The sequence below is a fragment of the Oncorhynchus nerka genome, unplaced genomic scaffold (assembly GCF_034236695.1).
Source record: "Oncorhynchus nerka isolate Pitt River unplaced genomic scaffold, Oner_Uvic_2.0 unplaced_scaffold_1534, whole genome shotgun sequence".
Lineage (NCBI taxonomy): Eukaryota > Metazoa > Chordata > Actinopteri > Salmoniformes > Salmonidae > Oncorhynchus > Oncorhynchus nerka.
Window position 1 is genome coordinate 75,986 of NW_027039780.1, and position 22,957 is coordinate 98,942.

At 50.6% G+C, this 22,957-nt stretch overlaps 1 protein-coding gene across 2 annotated transcripts in view; it reads right to left on the reverse strand.

Annotated features, from left to right (window-relative positions):
• LOC135568506 (WD repeat domain phosphoinositide-interacting protein 2-like) overlaps positions 1-21,613 on the reverse strand; it is a 65,647-nt gene extending 44,034 nt beyond the window's left edge. Inside the window, exons 1-4 of one of the 2 annotated variants that reach the window (XM_065015297.1) lie at positions 21,376-21,613; positions 14,113-14,195; positions 12,063-12,232; positions 11,683-11,779 (exon numbers count right to left, since the gene is read on the reverse strand). In XM_065015297.1, coding sequence (XP_064871369.1) covers positions 11,683-11,779; positions 12,063-12,232; positions 14,113-14,195; positions 21,376-21,449 — 424 coding nt within the window. In that variant the 5' untranslated portion in view covers positions 21,450-21,613. Of the gene's footprint in view, positions 1-8,071; positions 8,146-11,682; positions 11,780-12,062; positions 12,233-14,112; positions 14,196-21,375 lie in introns of those variants that run through there. The other variant, XM_065015298.1, reaches the window with a different exon arrangement.
• Positions 21,614-22,957: the final 1,344 nt, after the last annotated feature.

The window sequence follows — 22,957 nt, forward strand, 5'->3', positions numbered from 1 at the left end:
ATATTACAGTAGGAGAAAACATACAACCCTGGGGAGAGAACACACAACCCTGGGGAGAAAACATACAACCCTGGGAGAGAACACACAACCCTGGGGAGGGAACACACAACCCTGGGAGGGAACAGACAACCCTGGGGAGAGAACACACAGATATTACAGTAGGAGAAAACACACAACCCTGGGGAGAGATCACACAACCCTGGGGAGAGAACACACAACCCTGGAGAGAGAACACACAGATATTACAGTAGGAGAGAACACACAACCCTGGGGAGAGAACACACAGATATTACAGGAGGAGAGAACACACAACCCTGGGGAGAGAACACACAACCCTGGGGAGAGAACACACAACCCTGGGGAGAGAACAGACAGATATTACAGGAGGAGAGAACACACAACCCTGGGGAGAGAACACACAACCCTGGGGAGAGAACACACAACCCTGGGGAGAGAACACACAACCCTGGGGAGAGAACACACAACCCTGGGGAGAGAACACACAACCCTGGGGAGAGAACACACAACCCTGGGGAGAGAACAGACAGATATTACAGGAGGAGAGAACACACAACCCTGGGGAGAGAACACACAACCCTGGGGAGAGAACACACAACCCTGGGGAGAGAACACACAACCCTGGGGAGAGAACACACGGATATTACAGTAGGAGAAAACATACAACCCTGGGGAGAGAACACACAACCCTGGGGAGAAAACATACAACCCTGGGGAGAGAACACACAACCCTGGGGAGGGAACACACAACCCTGGGGAGGGAACAGACAACCCTGGGGAGAGAACACACAGATATTACAGTAGGAGAAAACACACAACCCTGGGGAGAGATCACACAACCCTGGGGAGAGAACACACAACCCTGGAGAGAGAACACACAGATATTACAGTAGGAGAGAACACACAACCCTGGGGAGAGAACACACAGATATTACAGGAGGAGAGAACACACAACCCTGGGGAGAGAACACACAACCCTGGGGAGAGAACACACAACCCTGGGGAGAGAACAGACAGATATTACAGGAGGAGAGAACACACAACCCTGGGGAGAGAACACACGGATATTACAGTAGGAGAAAACATACAACCCTGGGGAGAGAACACACAGATATTACAGTAGGAGAAAACATACAACCCTGGGGAGAGAACACACAACCCTGGGGAGAGAACACACAACCCTGGGGAGAGAACACACGGATATTACAGTAGGAGAAAACATACAACCCTGGGGAGAGAACACACAGATATTACAGTAGGAGAAAACATACAACCCTGGGGAGAGAACACACAACCCTGGGGAGAGAACACACAACCCTGGGGAGAGAACACACAACCCTGGGGAGAGAACACACGGATATTACAGTAGGAGAAAACATACAACCCTGGGGAGAGAACACACAACCCTGGGGAGAGAACACACAACCCTGGGGAGAGAACACACAACCCTGGGGAGAGAACACACGGATATTACAGTAGGAGAAAACATACAACCCTGGGGAGAGAACACACAACCCTGGGGAGAGAACACACAACCCTGGGGAGAGAACACACAACCCTGGGGAGAGAACACACAACCCTGGGGAGAGAACACACGGATATTACAGTAGGAGAAAACATACAACCCTGGGGAGAGAACACACAACCCTGGGGAGAGAACACACAACCCTGGGGAGAGAACACACAATCCTGGGGAGAGAACACACGGATATTACAGGAGGAGAGAACACACAACCCTGGGGAGAGAACACACAACCCTGGGGAGAGAACACACAACCCTGGAGAGAGAACACACAACCCTGGGGAGAGAACACACAACCCTGGGGAGAGAACACACAACCCTGGAGAGAGAACACACAACCCTGGGGAGAGAACACACAACCCTGGGGAGAGAACACACAACCCTGGGGAGAGAACACACAACCCTGGGGAGAGAACACACAATCCTGGGGAGAGAACACACGGATATTACAGGAGGAGAGAACACACAACCCTGGGGAGAGAACACACAACCCTGGGGAGAGAACACACGGATATTACAGGAGGAGAGAACACACAACCCTGGGGAGAGAACACACAACCCTGGGGAGAGAACACACAACCCTGGGGAGAGAACACACAATCCTGGGGAGAGAACACACGGATATTACAGGAGGAGAGAACACACAACCCTGGGGAGAGAACACACGGATATTACAGGAGGAGAGAACACACAACCCTGGGGAGAGAACACACAACCCTGTGGAGAGAACACACAACCCTGGGGAGAGAACACACAACCCTGGGGAGAGAACACACAACCCTGGGGAGAGAACACACAACCCTGTGGAGAGAACACACAACCCTAGGGAGAGAACACAACCCTGGGGAGAGAACACACAATCCTGGGGAGAGAACACACAACCCTAGGGAGAGAACACAACCCTGGGGAGAGAACACACAATCCTGGGGAGAGAACACACAACCCTGGGGAGAGAACACACAACCCTGGGGAGAGAACACACAACCCTGGGGAGAGAACACACAACCCTGGGGAGAGAACACACAATCCTGGGGAGAGAACACACGGATATTACAGGAGGAGAGAACAAACAACCCTGGGGAGAGAACACACAACCCTGGGGAGAGAACACACAACCCTGGAGAGAGAACACACAACCCTGGGGAGAGAACACACAACCCTGGGGAGAGAGCACACAACCCTGGGGAGAGAACACACAACCCTGGGGAGAGAACACACGGATATTACAGGAGGAGAGAACACACAACCCTGGGGAGAGAACACACAACCCTGGGGAGAGAACACACGGATATTACAGGAGGAGAGAACACACAACCCTGGGGAGAGAACACACAACCCTGGGGAGAGAACACACAACCCTGGGGAGAGAACACACGGATATTACAGGAGGAGAGAACACACAACCCTGGGGAGAGAACACACAACCCTGGGGAGAGAACACACAACCCTGGGGAGAGAACACACAACCCTGGGGAGAGAACACACAACCCTGTGGAGAGAACACACAACCCTAGGGAGAGAACACAACCCTGGGGAGAGAACACAACATCCTGGGGAGAGAACACACAACACACAATCCTGGGGAGAGAACACACAACCCTGGGGAGAGAACACACAACCCTGGGGAGAGAACACACAACCCTGGAGAGAGAACACACAACCCTGGGGAGAGAACACACAACCCTGGGGAGAAAACACACAACCCTGGGGAGAGAACACACAATCCTGGGGAGAGAACACACAATCCTGGGGAGAGAACACACGGATATTACAGGAGGAGAGAACACACAACCCTGGGGAGAGAACACACAACCCTGGGGAGAGAACACACAACCCTGGAGAGAGAACACACAACCCTGGGGAGAGAACACACAACCCTGGGGAGAGAGCACACAACCCTGGGGAGAGAACACACAACCCTGGGGAGAGAACACACGGATATTACAGGAGGAGAGAACACACAACCCTGGGGAGAGAACACACAACCCTGGGGAGAGAACACACAACCCTGGGGAGAGAACACACAACCCTGTGGAGAGAACACACAACCCTAGGGAGAGAACACAACCCTGGGGAGAGAACACACAATCCTGGGGAGAGAACACACAACACACAATCCTGGGGAGAGAACACACAACCCTGGGGAGAGAACACACAACCCTGGGGAGAGAACACACAACCCTGGGGAGAGAACACACAATCCTGGGGAGAGAACACACGGATATTACAGGAGGAGAGAACAAACAACCCTGGGGAGAGAACACACAACCCTGGGGAGAGAACACACAACCCTGGAGAGAGAACACACAACCCTGGGGAGAGAACACACAACCCTGGGGAGAGAGCACACAACCCTGGGGAGAGAGCACACAACCCTGGGGAGAGAACACACAACCCTGGAGAGAGAACACACAACCCTGGGGAGAGAACACACAACCCTGGGGAGAGAACACACAACCCTAGGGAGAGAACACACAACCCTGGGGAGAGAACACACAATCCTGGGGAGAGAACACACGGATATTACAGGAGGAGAGAACAAACAACCCTGGGGAGAGAACACACAACCCTGGGGAGAGAACACACAACCCTGGAGAGAGAACACACAACCCTGGGGAGAGAACACACAACCCTGGGGAGAGAACACACAACCCTGGGGAGAGAGCACACAACCCTGGGGAGAGAACACACGGATATTACAGGAGGAGAGAACACACAACCCTGGGGAGAGAACACACAACCCTGGGGAGAGAACACACAACCCTGGGGAGAGAACACACGGATATTACAGGAGGAGAGAACACACAACCCTGGGGAGAGAACACACAACCCTGGGGAGAGAACACACAACCCTGGGGAGAGAACACACAACCCTGAGGAGAGAACACACGGATATTACAGGAGGAGAGAACACACAACCCTGGGGAGAGAACACACAACCCTGGGGAGAGAACACACAACCCTGGGGAGAGAACACACAACCCTGGGGAGAGTACACACAACCCTGGGGAGAGAACACACGGATATTACAGGAGGAGAGAACACACAACCCTGGGGAGAGAACACACAACCCTGGGGAGAGAACACACAACCCTGGGGAGAGAACACACAACCCTGGGGAGAGAACACACAACCCTGGGGAGGGAACAGACAACCCTGGGGAGAGAACACACAACCCTGGGGAGAGAACACACAGATATTACAGTAGGAGAGAACACACAACCCTGGGGAGAGAACACACAACCCTGGGGAGAGAACACACAACCCTGGGGAGAGAACACACGGATATTACAGGAGGAGAGAACACACAACCCTGGGGAGAGAACACACAACCCTGGGGAGAGAACACACAACCCTGGGGAGAGAACACACAACCCTGGGGAGAGAACACACGGATATTACAGGAGGAGAGAACACACAACCCTGGGGAGAGAACACACAACCCTGGGAGAGAACACACAACCCTGGGGAGAGAACACACGGATATTACAGGAGGAGAGAACACACAACCCTGGGGAGAGAACACACAACCCTGGGGAGAGAACACACAACCCTGGGGAGAGAACACACAACCCTGAGGAGAGAACACACTGATATTACAGGAGGAGAGAACACACAACCCTGGGGAGAGAACACACAACCCTGGGGAGAGAACACACAACCCTGGGGAGAGAACACACAACCCTGGGGAGAGAACACACAACCCTGGGGAGAGAACACACAACCCTGGGGAGGGAACACACAACCCTGGGGAGAGAACACACGGATATTACAGGAGGAGAGAACACACAACCCTGGGGAGAGAACACACAACCCTGGGGAGAGAACACACAACCCTGGGGAGAGAACACACGGATATTACAGGAGGAGAGAACACACAACCCTGGGGAGAGAACACACAACCCTGGGGAGAGAACACACAACCCTGGGGAGAGAACACACAACCCTGGGGAGAGAACACACAACCCTGGGGAGGGAACACACAACCCTGGGGAGAGAACACACAACCCTGGGGAGAGAACACACAACCCTGGGGAGAGAACACACAGATATTACAGTACGAGAAAACACACAACCCTGGGGAGAGAACACACAACCCTGGGGAGAGAACACACAGATATTACAGTACGAGAAAACACACAACCCTGGAGAGAGAACACACAACCCTGGGGAGAGAACACACAACCCTGGGGAGAGAACACACAACCCTGTGGAGAGAACACACAGATATTACAGTAGGAGAGAACACACAACCCTGGGGAGAGAACACACAACCCTGGGGAGAGAACACACGGATATTACAGGAGGAGAGAACACACAACCCTGGGGAGAGAACACACAGATATTACAGTAGGAGAGAACACACAACCCTGGGGAGAGAACACACAACCCTGGGGAGAGAACACACAACCCTGGGGAGAGAACACACGGATATTACAGGAGGAGAGAACACACAACCCTGGGGAGAGAACACACAACCCTGGGGAGAGAACACACAACCCTGGGGAGAGAACACACGGATATTACAGGAGGAGAGAACACACAACCCTGGGGAGAGAACACACAACCCTGGGGAGAGAACACACAACCCTGGGGAGAGAACACACAACCCTGGGGAGAGAACACACAACCCTGAGGAGAGAACACACGGATATTACAGGAGGAGAGAACACACAACCCTGGGGAGAGAACACACAACCCTGGGGAGAGAACACACAACCCTGGGGAGAGAACACACAACCCTGGGGAGAGAACACACAACCCTGGGGAGAGAACACACAACCCTGGGGAGAGAACACACAACCCTGGGGAGGGAACACACAACCCTGGGGAGAGAACACACGGATATTACAGGAGGAGAGAACACACAACCCTGGGGAGAGAACACACAACCCTGGGGAGAGAACACACAACCCTGGGGAGAGAACACACAACCCTGGGGAGAGTACACACAACCCTGGGGAGAGAACACACGGATATTACAGGAGGAGAGAACATACAACCCTGGGGAGAGAACACACAACCCTGGGGAGAGAACACACAACCCTGGGGAGAGAACACACAACCCTGGGGAGAGAACACACAACCCTGGGGAGAGAACACACAACCCTGTGGAGAGAACACACAGATATTACAGTAGGAGACAACACACAACCCTGGAGAGAGAACACACAACCCTGGAGAGAGAACACACAACCCTGGGGAGAGAACACACAACCCTGGGGAGAGAACACACAACCCTGGGGAGAGAACACACAACTACTAAATACAATACGGTTGGATTAAACAGGTTCAGGTTCCACTAGATGTTGGAACATTGCTGAGGGGACTTGCTTCCATTCAGCCACCAGAGCATTACTGAGGTCGGGCACTGATGTTGGGCGATTAGGCTCGTAGTCGGCGTTCTAATTCATCCCAAAGGTGTTCAATGGGTTGGGGTCAGGGCTCTGTGCAGGCCAGTCAAGTTCTTCCACGCCGATCTCGACAAACCATTTGCCATTCTGTGAGCGTGTTGAAAGTCACTGATCTCCTCAGTAAGGCCATTCTATTGCCAATGTTTGTCTATGGAGATTCCATGGCGGTGTGCTCGATTTTAAACACCTGTCTGAAACGGGTGTGGCTGAAATAGCCGAAACCCCTAATTTGAAAGGTTTTCCACATACTTTAGTATATATATGGGTTGGGATTTAGTCCTAGGTTAAGGGTTTTACCTGAGGGGTTGGGCTAGATGTAGTCCTAGGTTAAGGGTTTTACCTGAGGGGTTGGGCTAGATGTAGTCCTAGGTTAAGGGTTTTACCTGAGGGGTTGGGCTAGATGTAGTCCTAGGTTAAGGGTTTTACCTGAGGGGTTGGGCTAGATGTAGTCCTAGGTTAAGGGTTTTACCTGAGGGGTTGGGCTAGATGTAGTCCTAGGTTAAGGGTTTTACCTGAGGGGTTGGGCTAGATGTAGTCCTAGGTTAAGGGGTTTACCTGAGGGGTTGGGCTAGATGTAGTCCTAGGTTAAGGGTTTTACCTGAGGGGTTGGGCTAGATGTAGTCCTAGGTTAAGGGTTTTACCTGAGGGGTTGGGCTAGATGTAGTCCTAGGTTAAGGGTTTTACCTGAGGGGTTGGGCTAGATGTAGTCCTAGGTTAAGGGTTTTACCTGAGGGGTTGGGCTAGATGTAGTCCTAGGTTAAGGGTTTTACCTGAGGGGTTGGGCTAGATGTAGTCCTAGGTTAAGGGTTTTACCTGAGGGGTTGGGCTAGATGTAGTCCTAGGTTAAGGGGTTTTACCTGAGGGGTTGGGCTAGATGTAGTCCTATGTTAAGGGTTTTACCTGAGGGGTTGGGCTAGATGTAGTCCTAGGTTAAAAGGGGTTTACCTGAGGGGTTGGGCTAGATGTAGTCCTAGGTTAAGGGTTTTACCTGAGGGGTTGGGCTAGATGTAGTCCTAGGTTAAGGGTTTTACCTGAGGGGTTGGGCTAGATGTAGTCCTAGGTTAAGGGTTTTACCTGAGGGGTTGGGCTAGATGTAGTCCTAGGTTAAGGGTTTTACCTGAGGGGTTGGGAGGTGTCTCTCTGATGGTGTGCAGGACCTTCATGTCTCTAGATGTAGTCCTAGGTTAAGGGTTTTACCTGAGGGGTTGGGAGGTGTCTCTCTGATGGTGTGCAGGACCTTCATGTCTCTAGATGTAGTCCTAGGTTAAGGGTTTTACCTGAGGGGTTGGGCTAGATGTAGTCCTAGGTTAAGGGTTTTACCTGAGGGGTTGGGCTAGATGTAGTCCTAGGTTAAGGGTTTTACCTGAGGGGTTGGGCTAGATGTAGTCCTAGGTTAAGGGTTTTACCTGAGGGGTTGGGCTAGAGATGTAGGGTTTTCCTAGGTTAAGGGTTTTACCTGAGGGGTTGGGCTAGATGTAGTCCTAGGTTAAGGGTTTTACCTGAGGGGTTGGGCTAGATGTAGTCCTAGGTTAAGGGTTTTACCTGAGGGGTTGGGCTAGATGTAGTCCTAGGTTAAGGGTTTTACCTGAGGGGTTGGGCTAGATGTAGTCCTAGGTTAAGGGTTTTACCTGAGGGGTTGGGCTAGATGTAGTCCTAGGTTAAGGGTTTTACCTGAGGGGTTGGGCTAGATGTAGTCCTAGGTTAAGGGTTTTACCTGAGGGGTTGGGCTAGATGTAGTCCTAGGTTAAGGGTTTTACCTGAGGGGTTGGGCTAGATGTAGTCCTAGGTTAAGGGGTTTTACCTGAGGGGTTGGGCTAGATGTAGTCCTATGTTAAGGGTTTTACCTGAGGGGTTGGGCTAGATGTAGTCCTAGGTTAAGGGGTTTACCTGAGGGGTTGGGCTAGATGTAGTCCTAGGTTAAGGGTTTTACCTGAGGGGTTGGGCTAGATGTAGTCCTAGGTTAAGGGTTTTACCTGAGGGGTTGGGCTAGATGTAGTCCTAGGTTAAGGGTTTTACCTGAGGGGTTGGGCTAGATGTAGTCCTAGGTTAAGGGTTTTACCTGAGGGGTTGGGAGGTGTCTCTCTGATGGTGTGCAGGACCTTCATGTCTCTAGATGTAGTCCTAGGTTAAGGGTTTTACCTGAGGGTTGGGAGGTGTCTCTCTGATGGTGTGCAGGACCTTCATGTCTCTAGATGTAGTCCTAGGTTAAGGGTTTTACCTGAGGGGTTGGGCTAGATGTAGTCCTAGGTTAAGGGTTTTACCTGAGGGGTTGGGCTAGATGTAGTCCTAGGTTAAGGGGTTTTACCTGAGGGGTTGGGCTAGATGTAGTCCTATGTTAAGGGTTTTACCTGAGGGGTTGGGCTAGATGTAGTCCTAGGTTAAGGGGTTTACCTGAGGGGTTGGGCTAGATGTAGTCCTAGGTTAAGGGTTTTACCTGAGGGGTTGGGCTAGATGTAGTCCTAGGTTAAGGGTTTTACCTGAGGGGTTGGGCTAGATGTAGTCCTAGGTTAAGGGTTTTACCTGAGGGGTTGGGCTAGATGTAGTCCTAGGTTAAGGGGTTTTACCTGAGGGGTTGGGCTAGATGTAGTCCTAGGTTAAGGGTTTTACCTGAGGGGTTGGGCTAGATGTAGTCCTAGGTTAAGGGTTTTACCTGAGGGGTTGGGCTAGATGTAGTCCTAGGTTAAGGGTTTTACCTGAGGGGTTGGGCTAGATGTAGTCCTAGGTTAAGGGTTTTACCTGAGGGGTTGGGAGGCGTCTCTCTGATGGTGTGCAGGACCTTCATGTCTCTAGATGTAGTCCTAGGTTAAGGGTTTTACCTGAGGGGTTGGGCTAGATGTAGTCCTAGGTTAAGGGTTTTACCTGAGGGGTTGGGCTAGATGTAGTCCTAGGTTAAGTGTTTTACCTGAGGGGTTGGGCTAGATGTAGTCCTAGGTTAAGGGTTTTACCTGAGGGGTTGGGCTAGATGTAGTCCTAGGTTAAGGGGTTTACCTGAGGGGTTGGGCTAGATGTAGTCCTAGGTTAAGGGTTTTACCTGAGGGGTTGGGCTAGATGTAGTCCTAGGTTAAGGGTTTTACCTGAGGGGTTGGGCTAGATGTAGTCCTAGGTTAAGGGTTTTACCTGAGGGGTTGGGCTAGATGTAGTCCTAGGTTAAGTGTTTTACCTGAGGGGTTGGGCTAGATGTAGTCCTAGGTTAAGGGTTTTACCTGAGGGGTTGGGCTAGATGTAGTCCTAGGTTAAGGGTTTTACCTGAGGGGTTGGGCTAGATGTAGTCCTAGGTTAAGGGTTTTACCTGAGGGGTTGGGCTAGATGTAGTCCTAGGTTAAGGGTTTTACCTGAGGGGTTGGGCTAGATGTAGTCCTAGGTTAAGGGTTTTACCTGAGGGGTTGGGCTAGATGTAGTCCTAGGTTAAGGGTTTTACCTGAGGGGTTGGGCTAGATGTAGTCCTAGGTTAAGGGTTTTACCTGAGGGGTTGGGAGGTGTGCAGGACCTTCATGTCTCTAGATGTAGTCCTAGGTTAAGGGTTTTACCTGAGGGGTTGGGCTAGATGTAGTCCTAGGTTAAGGGTTTTACCTGAGGGGTTGGGCTAGATGTAGTCCTAGGTTAAGGGTTTTACCTGAGGGGTTGGGCTAGATGTAGTCCTAGGTTAAGGGTTTTACCTGAGGGGTTGGGCTAGATGTAGTCCTAGGTTAAGGGTTTTACCTGAGGGGTTGGGCTAGATGTAGTCCTAGGTTAAGGGTTTTACCTGAGGGGTTGGGCTAGATGTAGTCCTAGGTTAAGGGTTTTACCTGAGGGGTTGGGCTAGATGTAGTCCTAGGTTAAGGGTTTTACCTGAGGGGTTGGGAGGCGTCTCTCTGATGGTGTGCAGGACCTTCATGTCTCTAGATGTAGTCCTAGGTTAAGGGTTTTACCTGAGGGGTTGGGCTAGATGTAGTCCTAGGTTAAGGGTTTTACCTGAGGGGTTGGGCTAGATGTAGTCCTAGGTTAAGGGTTTTACCTGAGGGGTTGGGCTAGATGTAGTCCTAGGTTAAGGGTTTTACCTGAGGGGTTGGGCTAGATGTAGTCCTAGGTTAAGGGTTTTACCTGAGGGGTTGGGAGGTGTGCAGGACCTTCATGTCTCTAGATGTAGTTCTAGGTTAAGGGTTTTACCTGAGGGGTTGGGAGGTGTGCAGGACCTTCATGTCTCTAGATTTAGTCCTAGGTTAAGGGTTTTACCTGAGGGGTTGGGCTAGATGTAGTCCTAGGTTAAGGGTTTTACCTGAGGGGTTGGGCTAGATGTAGTCCTAGGTTAAGGGTTTTACCTGAGGGGTTGGGCTAGATGTAGTCCTAGGTTAAGGGTTTTACCTGAGGGGTTGGGCTAGATGTAGTCCTAGGTTAAGGGTTTTACCTGAGGGGTTGGGCTAGATGTAGTCCTAGGTTAAGGGTTTTACCTGAGGGGTTGGGCTAGATGTAGTCCTAGGTTAAGGGTTTTACCTGAGGGGTTGGGCTAGATGTAGTCCTAGGTTAAGGGGTTTACCTGAGGGGTTGGGCTAGATGTAGTCCTAGGTTAAGGGGTTTACCTGAGGGGTTGGGCTAGATGTAGTCCTAGGTTAAGGGTTTTACCTGAGGGGTTGGGCTAGATGTAGTCCTAGGTTAAGGGGTTTACCTGAGGGGTTGGGCTAGATGTAGTCCTAGGTTAAGGGTTTTACCTGAGGGGTTGGGCTAGATGTAGTCCTAGGTTAAGGGTTTTACCTGAGGGGTTGGGAGGTGTCTCTCTGATGGTGTGCAGGACCTTCATGTCTCTGATGTTGTGGATGTACAGAGATTCCTCCAGACATACTATCAGCCTCTGAAACACACACAGGAGTCTTCAGTGTTGTAGTGTTGTAGCTAGGAGTTTAATACACCTGTCCAGACATACTACCAGCCTCTGATACACACACTCCTGCTCATCATCACATATCACTGTGTGTGTGTGTGTGTGTGTGTGTGGTGTGTGTTGTGTGTGTGTGTGTGTGTGTGTGGTGTGGTGTGGTGTGGTGTGGTGTGTGTGTGTGTGTGTGTGTGTGTGTTGTGGTGTGTGGTGTGGTGTGTGTGTGTGTGTTGGTGTGTGTTGGTGTGTGTGTTCCTACCTGTCTGTTGAGCTTGACAGCCAGTATAGTGTTACTGTAACTATAGTTACAGATCTCCGTTCCTTTCTTGAAGTGACAGACCTTCAGCTTCCTAGGAGCCTTCAGACTGACGATCGCCACCAGACTACTGCTGAACAGACGCTCTACAATGCACACATCCTCTGTGTCCGCTGAGCGTGCACACACACACACACACCACACACACACAGACACACACACACACACACAACACACACACCACACCACACACACACATACACACACCACACACCACACGCACACACACACACACATTAGTACCAAACAGTATAACCCCGTTGCTCTAATATTCTAGAGAGCTATTCCATATTACAGTGATCCTACATTAACAGTGGGGACGATGACTGTATGGCCTGTGAGTGGAATACATGTCTGTAGTACAGCGCCTTCAGGAAAGTATTCAGACCCCTTGACTTTTTACTTTTGACTATGTTACAGCCTTATTCTAAAATGGATGACATTTTCCCCTCATCAAGCTACACACAATACCCCATAATGACATCACAATACCCCATAACGACATCACAATACCCCATAATGACATCACAATACCCCATAATGACATCACAATACCCCATAATGACATCACAATACCTCATAACGACATCACTATACCCCATAATGACATCACAATATCCCATAATGAGAAAGCAAAAACGTATTTTTTTTGTTTTTAATATTTTTTAAAAACATTTCTGCTAACAGTTTTTTTTTCTAGAAATGTTTGCAAATTTATACAAAATAAAAAGTTTCTTTAGCATTGAAGGTCCCCCAGAACACAGTGGCCTCCATCATTCTTAAATGGAAGAAGTTTGGAACCACCTAGATTCTTCCTAGACCTGGCCGCCCGGCCAAACTGAGCAATCAGGGCAATCAGGGAGAAGGGCCTTGGTCAGGTCGATCAAGAACCTGATGGTCACTCTGACAGAGCTCCAGAGTTCCTCTGTGGAGATGAGAGAAACTTCCAGAAGGACAACCATCTCTGCAGCACTCCACCAATCAGGCCTTTATGGTAGAGTGACCGAGGTTCACCTTCCAACAGGACAACGACCCTAAGCATACAGCCAAGACAACGCAGGAAGGGCTTCGGGACAAGTCTCTGAATGTCCTTGAGTGGCCCAGCCAGAGCCTGAACCTGATCGAACATCTCTGGTGAGACCTGAAAATAGCTGTGCAGCGATGCTCCCCATTCAACCTGACAGAGCTTGAGAGGATCTGCAGAGAAGAATGGGAGAAACTCCCCAAATACAGGTGTGCCAAGCTTTTAGCATGATACCCAAGAAGACCTGAGGCTGTAATCGCTGCCAAAGGTGCTTCAACAAAGTACAGAGTAAAGGGTCTGAATATTTATGTAAATTATTTTGATAAATTATACAAATTTCGAAAAACTTGTTTTTGCTTTGTCATTATGGGGTATTGTGATGTCATTATGGGGTATTGTGATGTCATTATGGGGTATTGTGATGTCATTATGGGGTATTGTGATGTCATTATGGTGTATTGTGATGTCATTATAGGGTATTGTGATGTCATTATGGGGTATTGTGATGTCATTATGGGGTATTGTGATGTCATTATAGGGTATTGTGATGTCATTATAGGGTATTGTGATGTCATTATGGGGTATTGTGATGTCATTATGGGGTATTGTGATGTCATTATGGGGTATTGTGATGTCATTATGGGGTATTGTGATGTCATTATGGGGTATTGTGATGTCATTATAGGGTATTGTGTGTAGATTGATGAGGGGGAAAAAACGATTTAATCCATTTTAGAATAATTCTGTAATGTAACCAAAAGTTGGAAAAGGTCAAGGGGTCTGAATACTTTCTGAAAGCAATGTATCAATAGTAAATATAATAGCCATTCCATATTACTGTAAAACAACATTAAGAGTGATGGTTATGACTGTGTGGTATCTAGTAAGTGCAGTATTTCATATATATTATATTATATATACACATACACACACAAACACGTCATAAAGCCATACGATATTGACACTCACTACATTCATAAATCTGCTCCAACTTGTCCACAGACGACAGGGAGAAGAACTTGTAGCCTGATTTGGTTCCAACAGCTAAAGACCTGGAGAGAGAGAGGACACACACACTGGTCTGACCGAGGGGAGAGAGAGGACACACACACTGGTCTGACCGAGGGGAGAGAGAGGACACACACACTGGTCTGACTGAGGGGAGAGAGAGGACACACACACTGGTCTGACTGAGGAGAGAGAGGACACACACACTGGTCTGACTGAGGGGAGAGAGAGGACACACACACTGGTCTGACTGAGGGGAGAGAGAGAGGACACACACACTGGTCTGACTGAGGGGAGAGAGAGGACACACACACTGGTCTGACTGAGGGGAGAGAGAGGACACACACACTGGTCTGACTGAGGGGAGAGAGAGGACACACACACTGGTCTGACTGAGGGGAGAGAGAGGACACACACACTGGTCTGACCGAGGGGAGAGAGAGGACACACACACTGGTCTGACTGAGGGGAGAGAGAGGACACACACACTGGTCTGACTGAGGGGAGAGAGAGGACACACACACTGGTCTGACTGAGGAGAGAGAGGACACACACACTGGTCTGACTGAGGAGAGAGAGGACACACACACTGGTCTGACTGAGGGGAGAGAGAGGACACACACACTGGTCTGACTGAGGGGAGAGAGAGGACACACACACTGGTCTGACTGAGGAGAGAGAGGAGGACACACACTGGTCTGACCGAGGGGAGAGAGAGGACACACACACTGGTCTGACTGAGGGGAGAGAGAGGACACACACACTGGTCTGACCGAGGGGGAGAGAGGACACACACACTGGTCTGACTGAGGGGAGAGAGGACACACACACTGGTCTGACTGAGGGGAGAGAGAGGACACACACACTGGTCTGACTGAGGGGAGAGAGAGGACACACACACTGGTCTGACTGAGGGGAGAGAGAGGACACACACACTGGTCTGACTGAGGGGAGAGAGAGGACACACACACTGGTCTGACTGAGGGGAGAGAGAGGACACACACACTGGTCTGACTGAGGGGAGAGAGAGGACACACACACTGGTCTGACTGAGGGGAGAGAGAGGACACACACACTGGTCTGACTGAGGGGAGAGAGGACACACACACTGGTCTGACTGAGGAGAGAGAGAGGACACACACACTGGTCTGACCGAGGGGAGAGAGAGGACACACACACTGGTCTGACTGAGGGGAGAGAGAGAGGACACACACACTGGTCTGACTGAGGGGAGAGAGAGGACACACACACTGGTCTGAGGGGAGAGAGAGGACACACACACTGGTCTGACTGAGGGGAGAGAGAGGACACACACACTGGTCTGACTGAGGGGAGAGAGAGGACACACACACTGGTCTGACTGAGGGGAGAGAGGACACACACTGGTCTGACTGAGGGGAGAGAGGACACACACACTGGTCTGAGGGGAGAGAGAGGACACACACACTGGTCTGACTGAGGAGAGAGAGGACACACACACTGGTCTGACTGAGGGGAGAGAGAGGACACACACACTGGTTAGAACAGATACCTGACTGAGGGGAGAGAGAGACAGGCTGGTGACACTGGCCTGACCGAGGGGAGAGACAGGCTGGTGACACTGGCCTGACCGAGGGGAGAGACAGGCTGGTGACACTGGCCTGACCGAGGGGAGAGACAGGCTGGTGGCACTGGCCTGACCGAGGGGAGAGACAGAGACAGGCTGGTGACACTGGCCTGACTGAGAGGAGAGAGACAGGCTGGTGACACTGGCCTGACTGAGGGGAGAGAGACAGGCTGGTGACACTGGTCTGACCGAGGGGAGAGAGAGAGAGACAGGCTGGTGACACTGGCCTGACCGAGGGGAGAGAGAGAGAGACAGGCTGGTGACACTGGCCTGACCGAGGGGAGAGAGAGAGACAGGCTGGTGACACTGGCCTGACCGAGGGGAGAGAGAGAGAGACAGGCTGGTGACACTGGCCTGACCGAGGGGAGAGAGAGAGAGACAGGCTGGTGACACTGGCCTGACCGAGGGGAGAGACAGGCTGGTGACACTGGCCTGACCGAGGGGAGAGACAGGCTGGTGACACTGGCCTGACCGAGGGGAGAGACAGGCTGGTGGCACTGGCCTGACCGAGGGGAGAGACAGAGACAGGCTGGTGACACTGGCCTGACTGAGAGGAGAGAGACAGGCTGGTGACACTGGCCTGACTGAGGGGAGAGAGACAGGCTGGTGACACTGGTCTGACCGAGGGGAGAGAGAGAGAGACAGGCTGGTGACACTGGCCTGACCGAGGGGAGAGAGAGAGACAGGCTGGTGACACTGGCCTGACCGAGGGGAGAGAGAGAGACAGGCTGGTGACACTGGCCTGACCGAGGGGAGAGAGAGAGAGACAGGCTGGTGACACTGGTCTGACCGAGGGGAGAGAGAGAGACAGGCTGGTGACACTGGCCTGACCGAGGGGAGAGAGAGAGACAGGCTGGTGACACTGGCCTGACTGAGGGGAGAGAGACAGGCTGGTGACACTGGCCTGACCGAGGGGAGAGAGAGAGACAGGCTGGTGACACTGGCCTGACCGAGGGGAGAGAGAGAGAGACAGGCTGGTGACACTGGCCTGACCAAGGGGAGAGAGAGAGAGACAGGCTGGTGACACTGGCCTGACCGAGGGGAGAGAGAGAGACAGGCTGGTGACACTGGCCTGACCGAGGGGAGAGAGACAGAGACAGGCTGGTGACACTGGTCTGACCGAGGGGAGAGAGACAGAGACAGGCTGGTGACACTGGCCTGACCGAGGGGAGAGAGAGAGACAGGCTGGTGACACTGGCCTGACCGAGGGGAGAGAGAGAGACAGGCTGGTGACACTGGCCTGACCGAGGGGAGAGAGAGAGACAGGCTGGTGACACTGGCCTGACCGAGGGGAGAGAGAGAGACAGGCTGGTGACACTGGCCTGACCGAGGAGAGAGACAGAGACAGGCTGGTGACACTGGCCTGACCGAGGGGAGAGAGAGAGACAGGCTGGTGACACTGGCCTGACCGAGGGGAGAGAGAGAGACAGGCTGGTGACACTGGCCTGACCGAGGGGAGAGAGAGAGACAGGCTGGTGACACTGGCCTGACCGAGGGGAGAGAGAGAGAGACAGGCTGGTGACACTGGCCTGACCGAGGGGAGAGAGAGAGACAGGCTGGTGACACTGGCCTGACCGAGGGGAGAGAGAGAGAGACAGGCTGGTGACACTGGTCTGACCGAGGGGAGAGAGAGACAGGCTGGTGACACTGGCCTGACCGAGGGGAGAGAGAGACAGGCTGGTGACACTGGCCTGACCGAGGAGAGAGAGAGACAGGCTGGTGACACTGGCCTGACCGAGGGGAGAGAGACAGGCTGGTGACACTGGCCTGACCGAGGGGAGAGAGACAGGCTGGTGACACTGGCCTGACCGAGGGGAGAGAGAGAGACAGGCTGGTGACACTGGCCTGACCGAGGGGAGAGAGACAGAGACAGGCTGGTGACACTGGCCTGACCGAGGGGAGAGAGACAGAGACAGGCTGGTGACACTGGCCTGACCGAGGGGAGAGAGAGAGACAGGCTGGTGACACTGGCCTGACTGAGGGAGAGAGAGAGACAGGCTGGTGACACTGGCCTGACCGAGGGGGGAGAGAGACAGGCTGGTGACACTGGCCTGACCGAGGAGAGAGAGAGACAGGCTGGTGACACTGGCCTGACCGAGGGGAGAGAGAGAGACAGGCTGGTGACACTGGCCTGACCGAGGAGAGAGAGAGACAGGCTGGTGACACTGGCCTGACCGAGGGGAGAGAGACAGGCTGGTGACACTGGCCTGACCGAGGGGAGAGAGAGAGACAGGCTGGTGACACTGGCCTGACCGAGGGGAGAGAGACAGAGACAGGCTGGTGACACTGGCCTGACCGAGGGGAGAGAGAGAGACAGGCTGGTGACACTGGCCTGACCGAGGGGAGAGAGACAGGCTGGTGACACTGGCCTGACCGAGGGGAGAGAGAGAGACAGGCTGGTGACACTGGCCTGACCGAGGGGAGAGAGACAGGCTGGTGACACTGGCCTGACCGAGGGGAGAGAGAGAGACAGGCTGGTGACACTGGCCTGACCGAGGGAGAGAGACAGAGACAGGCTGGTGACACTGGCCTGACCGAGGGAGAGAGAGAGACAGGCTGGTGACACTGGCCTGACCGAGGGGAGAGAGAGAGACAGGCTGGTGACACTGGCCTGACCGAGGGGAGAGAGACAGGCTGGTGACACTGGCCTGACCGAGGGGAGAGAGACAGAGACAGGCTGGTGACACTGGCCTGACCGAGGGGAGAGAGAGAGACAGGCTGGTGACACTGGCCTGACCGAGGGGAGAGAGAGAGACAGGCTGGTGACACTGGCCTGACCGAGGGGAGAGAGAGAGACAGGCTGGTGACACTGGCCTGACCGAGGGGAGAGAGAGAGACAGGCTGGTGACACTGGCCTGACCGAGGAGAGAGAGAGACAGGCTGGTGACACTGGCCTGACCGAGGGGAGAGAGACAGGCTGGTGACACTGGCCTGACCGAAGGGAGAGAGACAGAGACAGGCTGGTGACACTGGCCTGACTATGACAGTGTGTGTTTGAGTGACTTTGGGTCACACGGTGTGTGTTGCAATCCCACTACCCAGAAAGTGGTCAGCAATGGCATCCACTTTCACAGACTCCACCAGGGACGGGTAGAAATCACCAAACACCACCAAGATCAATGTATCTAAACACCACCAAGATCAATGTATCTAAACACCACCAAGATCAATGTATCAAAACGCCACCAAGATCAATGTATCAAAACACCACCAAGATCAATGTATCTAAACACCACCATGATCAATGTATCTAAACGCCACCAAGATCAATGTATCAAAACACCACCAAGATCAATGTATCTAAACACCACCATGATCAATGTATCTAAACGCCACCAAGATCAATGTATCTAAACGCCACCAAGATCAATGTATCTAAACGCCACCAAGATCAATATATCAAAAATAAACTACTAAATACTTAGTGAAAATAAATATATTTGAAAATACATTGATTTCCGCTCTTCTCACTAAACAGAAAATGATTGCGTCTTGTTATTATATTTAGGCCTAGCTGCCTGTTTTTTGTTCTGAATAAAAGTGACATCATAAATTCCCCAAGGCTACTACAAGGCTCCTTTTGCCTTCTTGCAATGCAATACTTCAACGTGGGTTAAATTATTAGTTTGAGGGGTTTTTGTGAGGTCAACACACCAATTCTCTAGAGAGAAATTAAATAATTTACGAGAGAAGTCAAATAGGCTTGTGGTTAGAGCGTTGGGCCAGTAACCGAAAGGTTGCTGGATCGAATCTCTGAGCTGACAAGGTAAAAATCTGTCGCTCTGCCCCTGAACAAGGCAGTTAACACACTGTTCCCTGGTAGGCCGTCATTGTAAATAAGAATGTGTTCTTAACTGACTTGCCTCGTTAAATAAAGGTTCAATTAAAAACAAACTATGGGAGGCTGGGTGCTGAAGGGAGTTGAAGTTTTCATTATGCAAATATTCAACCAAGTTCAGCTCAAACGTACTAATCAACTACAATGACCATCATACATTGCGCCTGTTCTTTTCCATCTTGGACAAAAATGGATTCACTTTAGGTTTAGAAACTCTGTGCTTTTACGCCTGCTAAGTTAGGTTAGATACACACAGACCAATGATGCATGTAAACCCTGCTGATGCTACGTATTGGCCATTGAGAAGCTTTAAGCCGTATTGGCACTCCTCAGTAGGAGCAGTTCTCCATTGAGAAGCTTTAAGCCGTATTGGCACTCCTCAGTAGGAGCAGTTCTCCATTGAGAAGCTTTAAGCCGTATTGGCACTCCTCAGTAGGAGCAGTTCTCCATTGAGAAGCTTTAAGCCGTATTGGCACTCCTCAGTAGGAGCAGTTCTCCATTGAGAAGCTTTAAGCCGTATTGGCACTCCTCAGTAGGAGCAGTTCTCCATTGAGAAGCTTTAAGCCACATTGGCACTCCTCAGTAGGAGCAGTTCTCCATTGAGAAGCTTTAAGCCGTATTGGCACTCCTCAGTAGGAGCAGTTCTCCATTGAGAAGCTTTAAGCCGTATTGGCACTCCTCAGTAGGAGCAGTTCTCCATTGAGAAGCTTTAAGCCACATTGGCACTCCTCAGTAGGAGCAGTTCTCCATTGAGAAGCTTTAAGCCGTATTGGCACTCCTCAGTAGGAGAAGTTCTCCATTGAGAAGCTTTAAGCCGTATTGGCACTCCTCAGTAGGAGAAGTTCTCCATTGGAATTAATGGGATTCAACAGTATTTACACTAAAGGTTTCAAGGACAACATTACATGTGGTTCAGTATTTTTTGTTGTTGTAGTGGGGGACAGTAGCAATAGAACTTTCCAAAAATGTATCATTTATTAGTCATTTCCTATGTGGACCTGACAGAGACAGTGGAATATTTTCAATGTTTTGGCAATTGAATGTGCTCCATTTTTGGCTTTGGTATTTCCATTAAAAGGCGCTAATCATTTTAATGTATTTATTTCATAATGCATTTAATATAAACGTTTTTTTTAAAGAATCGAAACAGGTTTTTTATATAATGAACGGAAACGACCTCAAAAAGCACTAATCGCTCAGCACACTTAAACATGTAATTTTATTTAACTAGGCAAATCAGTCAAGAACAAATTCGTATTCACAATGACGGCCTACACCGTCCAAACCGGGGATTTGTGCACAGCCCTATGGGACTCCCATCACGGCCGGATGTGATACAGCATTAGTACATACGCATGGTCTAAAGTTTACGGGAGGATAAGCACATTCTCAAGTCAAGTTCAGTTTTCCGACTGTGCGTGAAAACTGGTACACGCATGTTTAGGGCCATATTCTGTGAATGTGTAGCGTTTATTCATGAGAGCTCAGGTGAACCGTAGCTTTCTGGGCAGAGAGGAGATCTCGCCTTTCATCGTCCTTTGCCCAGATATTGGTTCAGGTATCAATACACTTTATCATATTAAGGAATGATCCTCGCCTTTTTGTGTTAGACAACTAGTTTATGCTTCTTGTTTATCCAAGCACTTTAGCTAGCTGGCTGGATAGCGTTTTAGCTGGCTGACGACATGGATGCTAAAGTAGGCAACATGATCAGACAGCTTGTCAGCTAACTAGCATCTCTCCCCGGCCCTCCTCTCCCTTCTCCCCGGGCCTTCCTTACGTGTTGTCCTGGTTAAAGTTGGCGAAGAGGAGCTGGCTACAGCCGGTCTCCCCGCTCTGACTAGCCAAGTTCATGGGCCCGGCACCATCTAATCCAGCCGTGTGAGAAAGCAGCAGTCGGGTAGGTTGTGGATAGTAACTGGGTGAGAGTGAAGTTGGCCTGTATTCATGGAGCCATCTCGCTGTTCTCTTGTTGTTGTTGTTTTCTCCGTCGCTGTTGCCCCCTCTCTCTCTGCGCATGGGCGGTAAAGCAGCGTTTTGCGACAGTTTCTTAAAGGGGCCCTTCCACCATTTCACAGGTTTGGTTTACGGTTGTTTTCTCCGTCGCTGTTGCCCCCTCTCTCTCTGCGCATGGGCGGTAAAGCAGCGTTTTGCGACAGTTTCTTAAAGGGGCCCTTCCACCATTTCACAGGTTTGGTTTACGGTTGTGTTTGAGGATGGAAGAAGTGTGGTAAATGACAATCACTTAATGGGAACGTCTAAAAAAAATCTATAAATTTATCGGAATCTCGTTTCAGTTGAAACAATAATCTGTTCAACGACCACCTTATACCAAAGATTTTATGAACTAACCCAAGATAGACCAGAGCCTGTGGTTTCCAATGGGAACACATTAATCATAGGTGGCAGAACAAGCAAGGAGGTGGGCAGAGATTTCCGTTAGGAAGCACACTGCCGGCCACTGTGCTTCCTCTCATCACCATGTTTGGTAATGAGTGGAAACGCCAACCGGATGCTTCATATTTACACATCCGGCGAAATATCTGTCTCATTGTTCTGTGGCTGTGGCTATACGATTGATATTATTGATATTCTGCCGTACTTGTCACCAGGAGATGGCGCAGTCTGACAAAATACATTTTCATAATTTCCGACACTGGACAACTGCGGTATAAGAACTGGAGACAGCGTCCAAGATGCCCGCCCGTTGTTGTCAAGGTAATGTAATGTAATATACTCAAATCAAATTGTACTTGTTACATGCCTTGAATACAACAGGTGTAGTAGACCTTACAGTGAAATGCTGAATACAACAGGTGTAGTAGACCTTACAGTGAAATGCTGAATACAACAGGTGTAGTAGACCTCACAGTGAAATGCTGAATACAACAGGTGTAGTAGACCTTACAGTGAAATGCTGAATACAACAGGTGTAGTAGACCTCACAGTGAAATGCTGAATACAACAGGTGTAGTAGACCTTACAGTGAAATGCTGAATACAACAGGTGTAGTAGACCTTACAGTGAAATGCTTGCTTACAAGCCCTTTACCAACAAAGCAACATTTTTCAAAAGTAAGACACTTTTTCCACATGTTGTTACGTTACAACCTTATTCTAAAATGTATTAAATAGTTTTTTTCCTCATCAATCTACACACACTACCCCATAATGACATCACAATACCCCATAATGACATCACAATACCCCATAATGACATCACAATACCCCATAATGACAAACTTTTTTTGGCAAATGTATTAAAACATTTTTTTTAAATATCACATTTACATAAGTATTCAGACCTTTTACTCAGTACTTTGTTGAAGCACCTTTGGCAGCGATTACAGCCTCTAGTCTTCT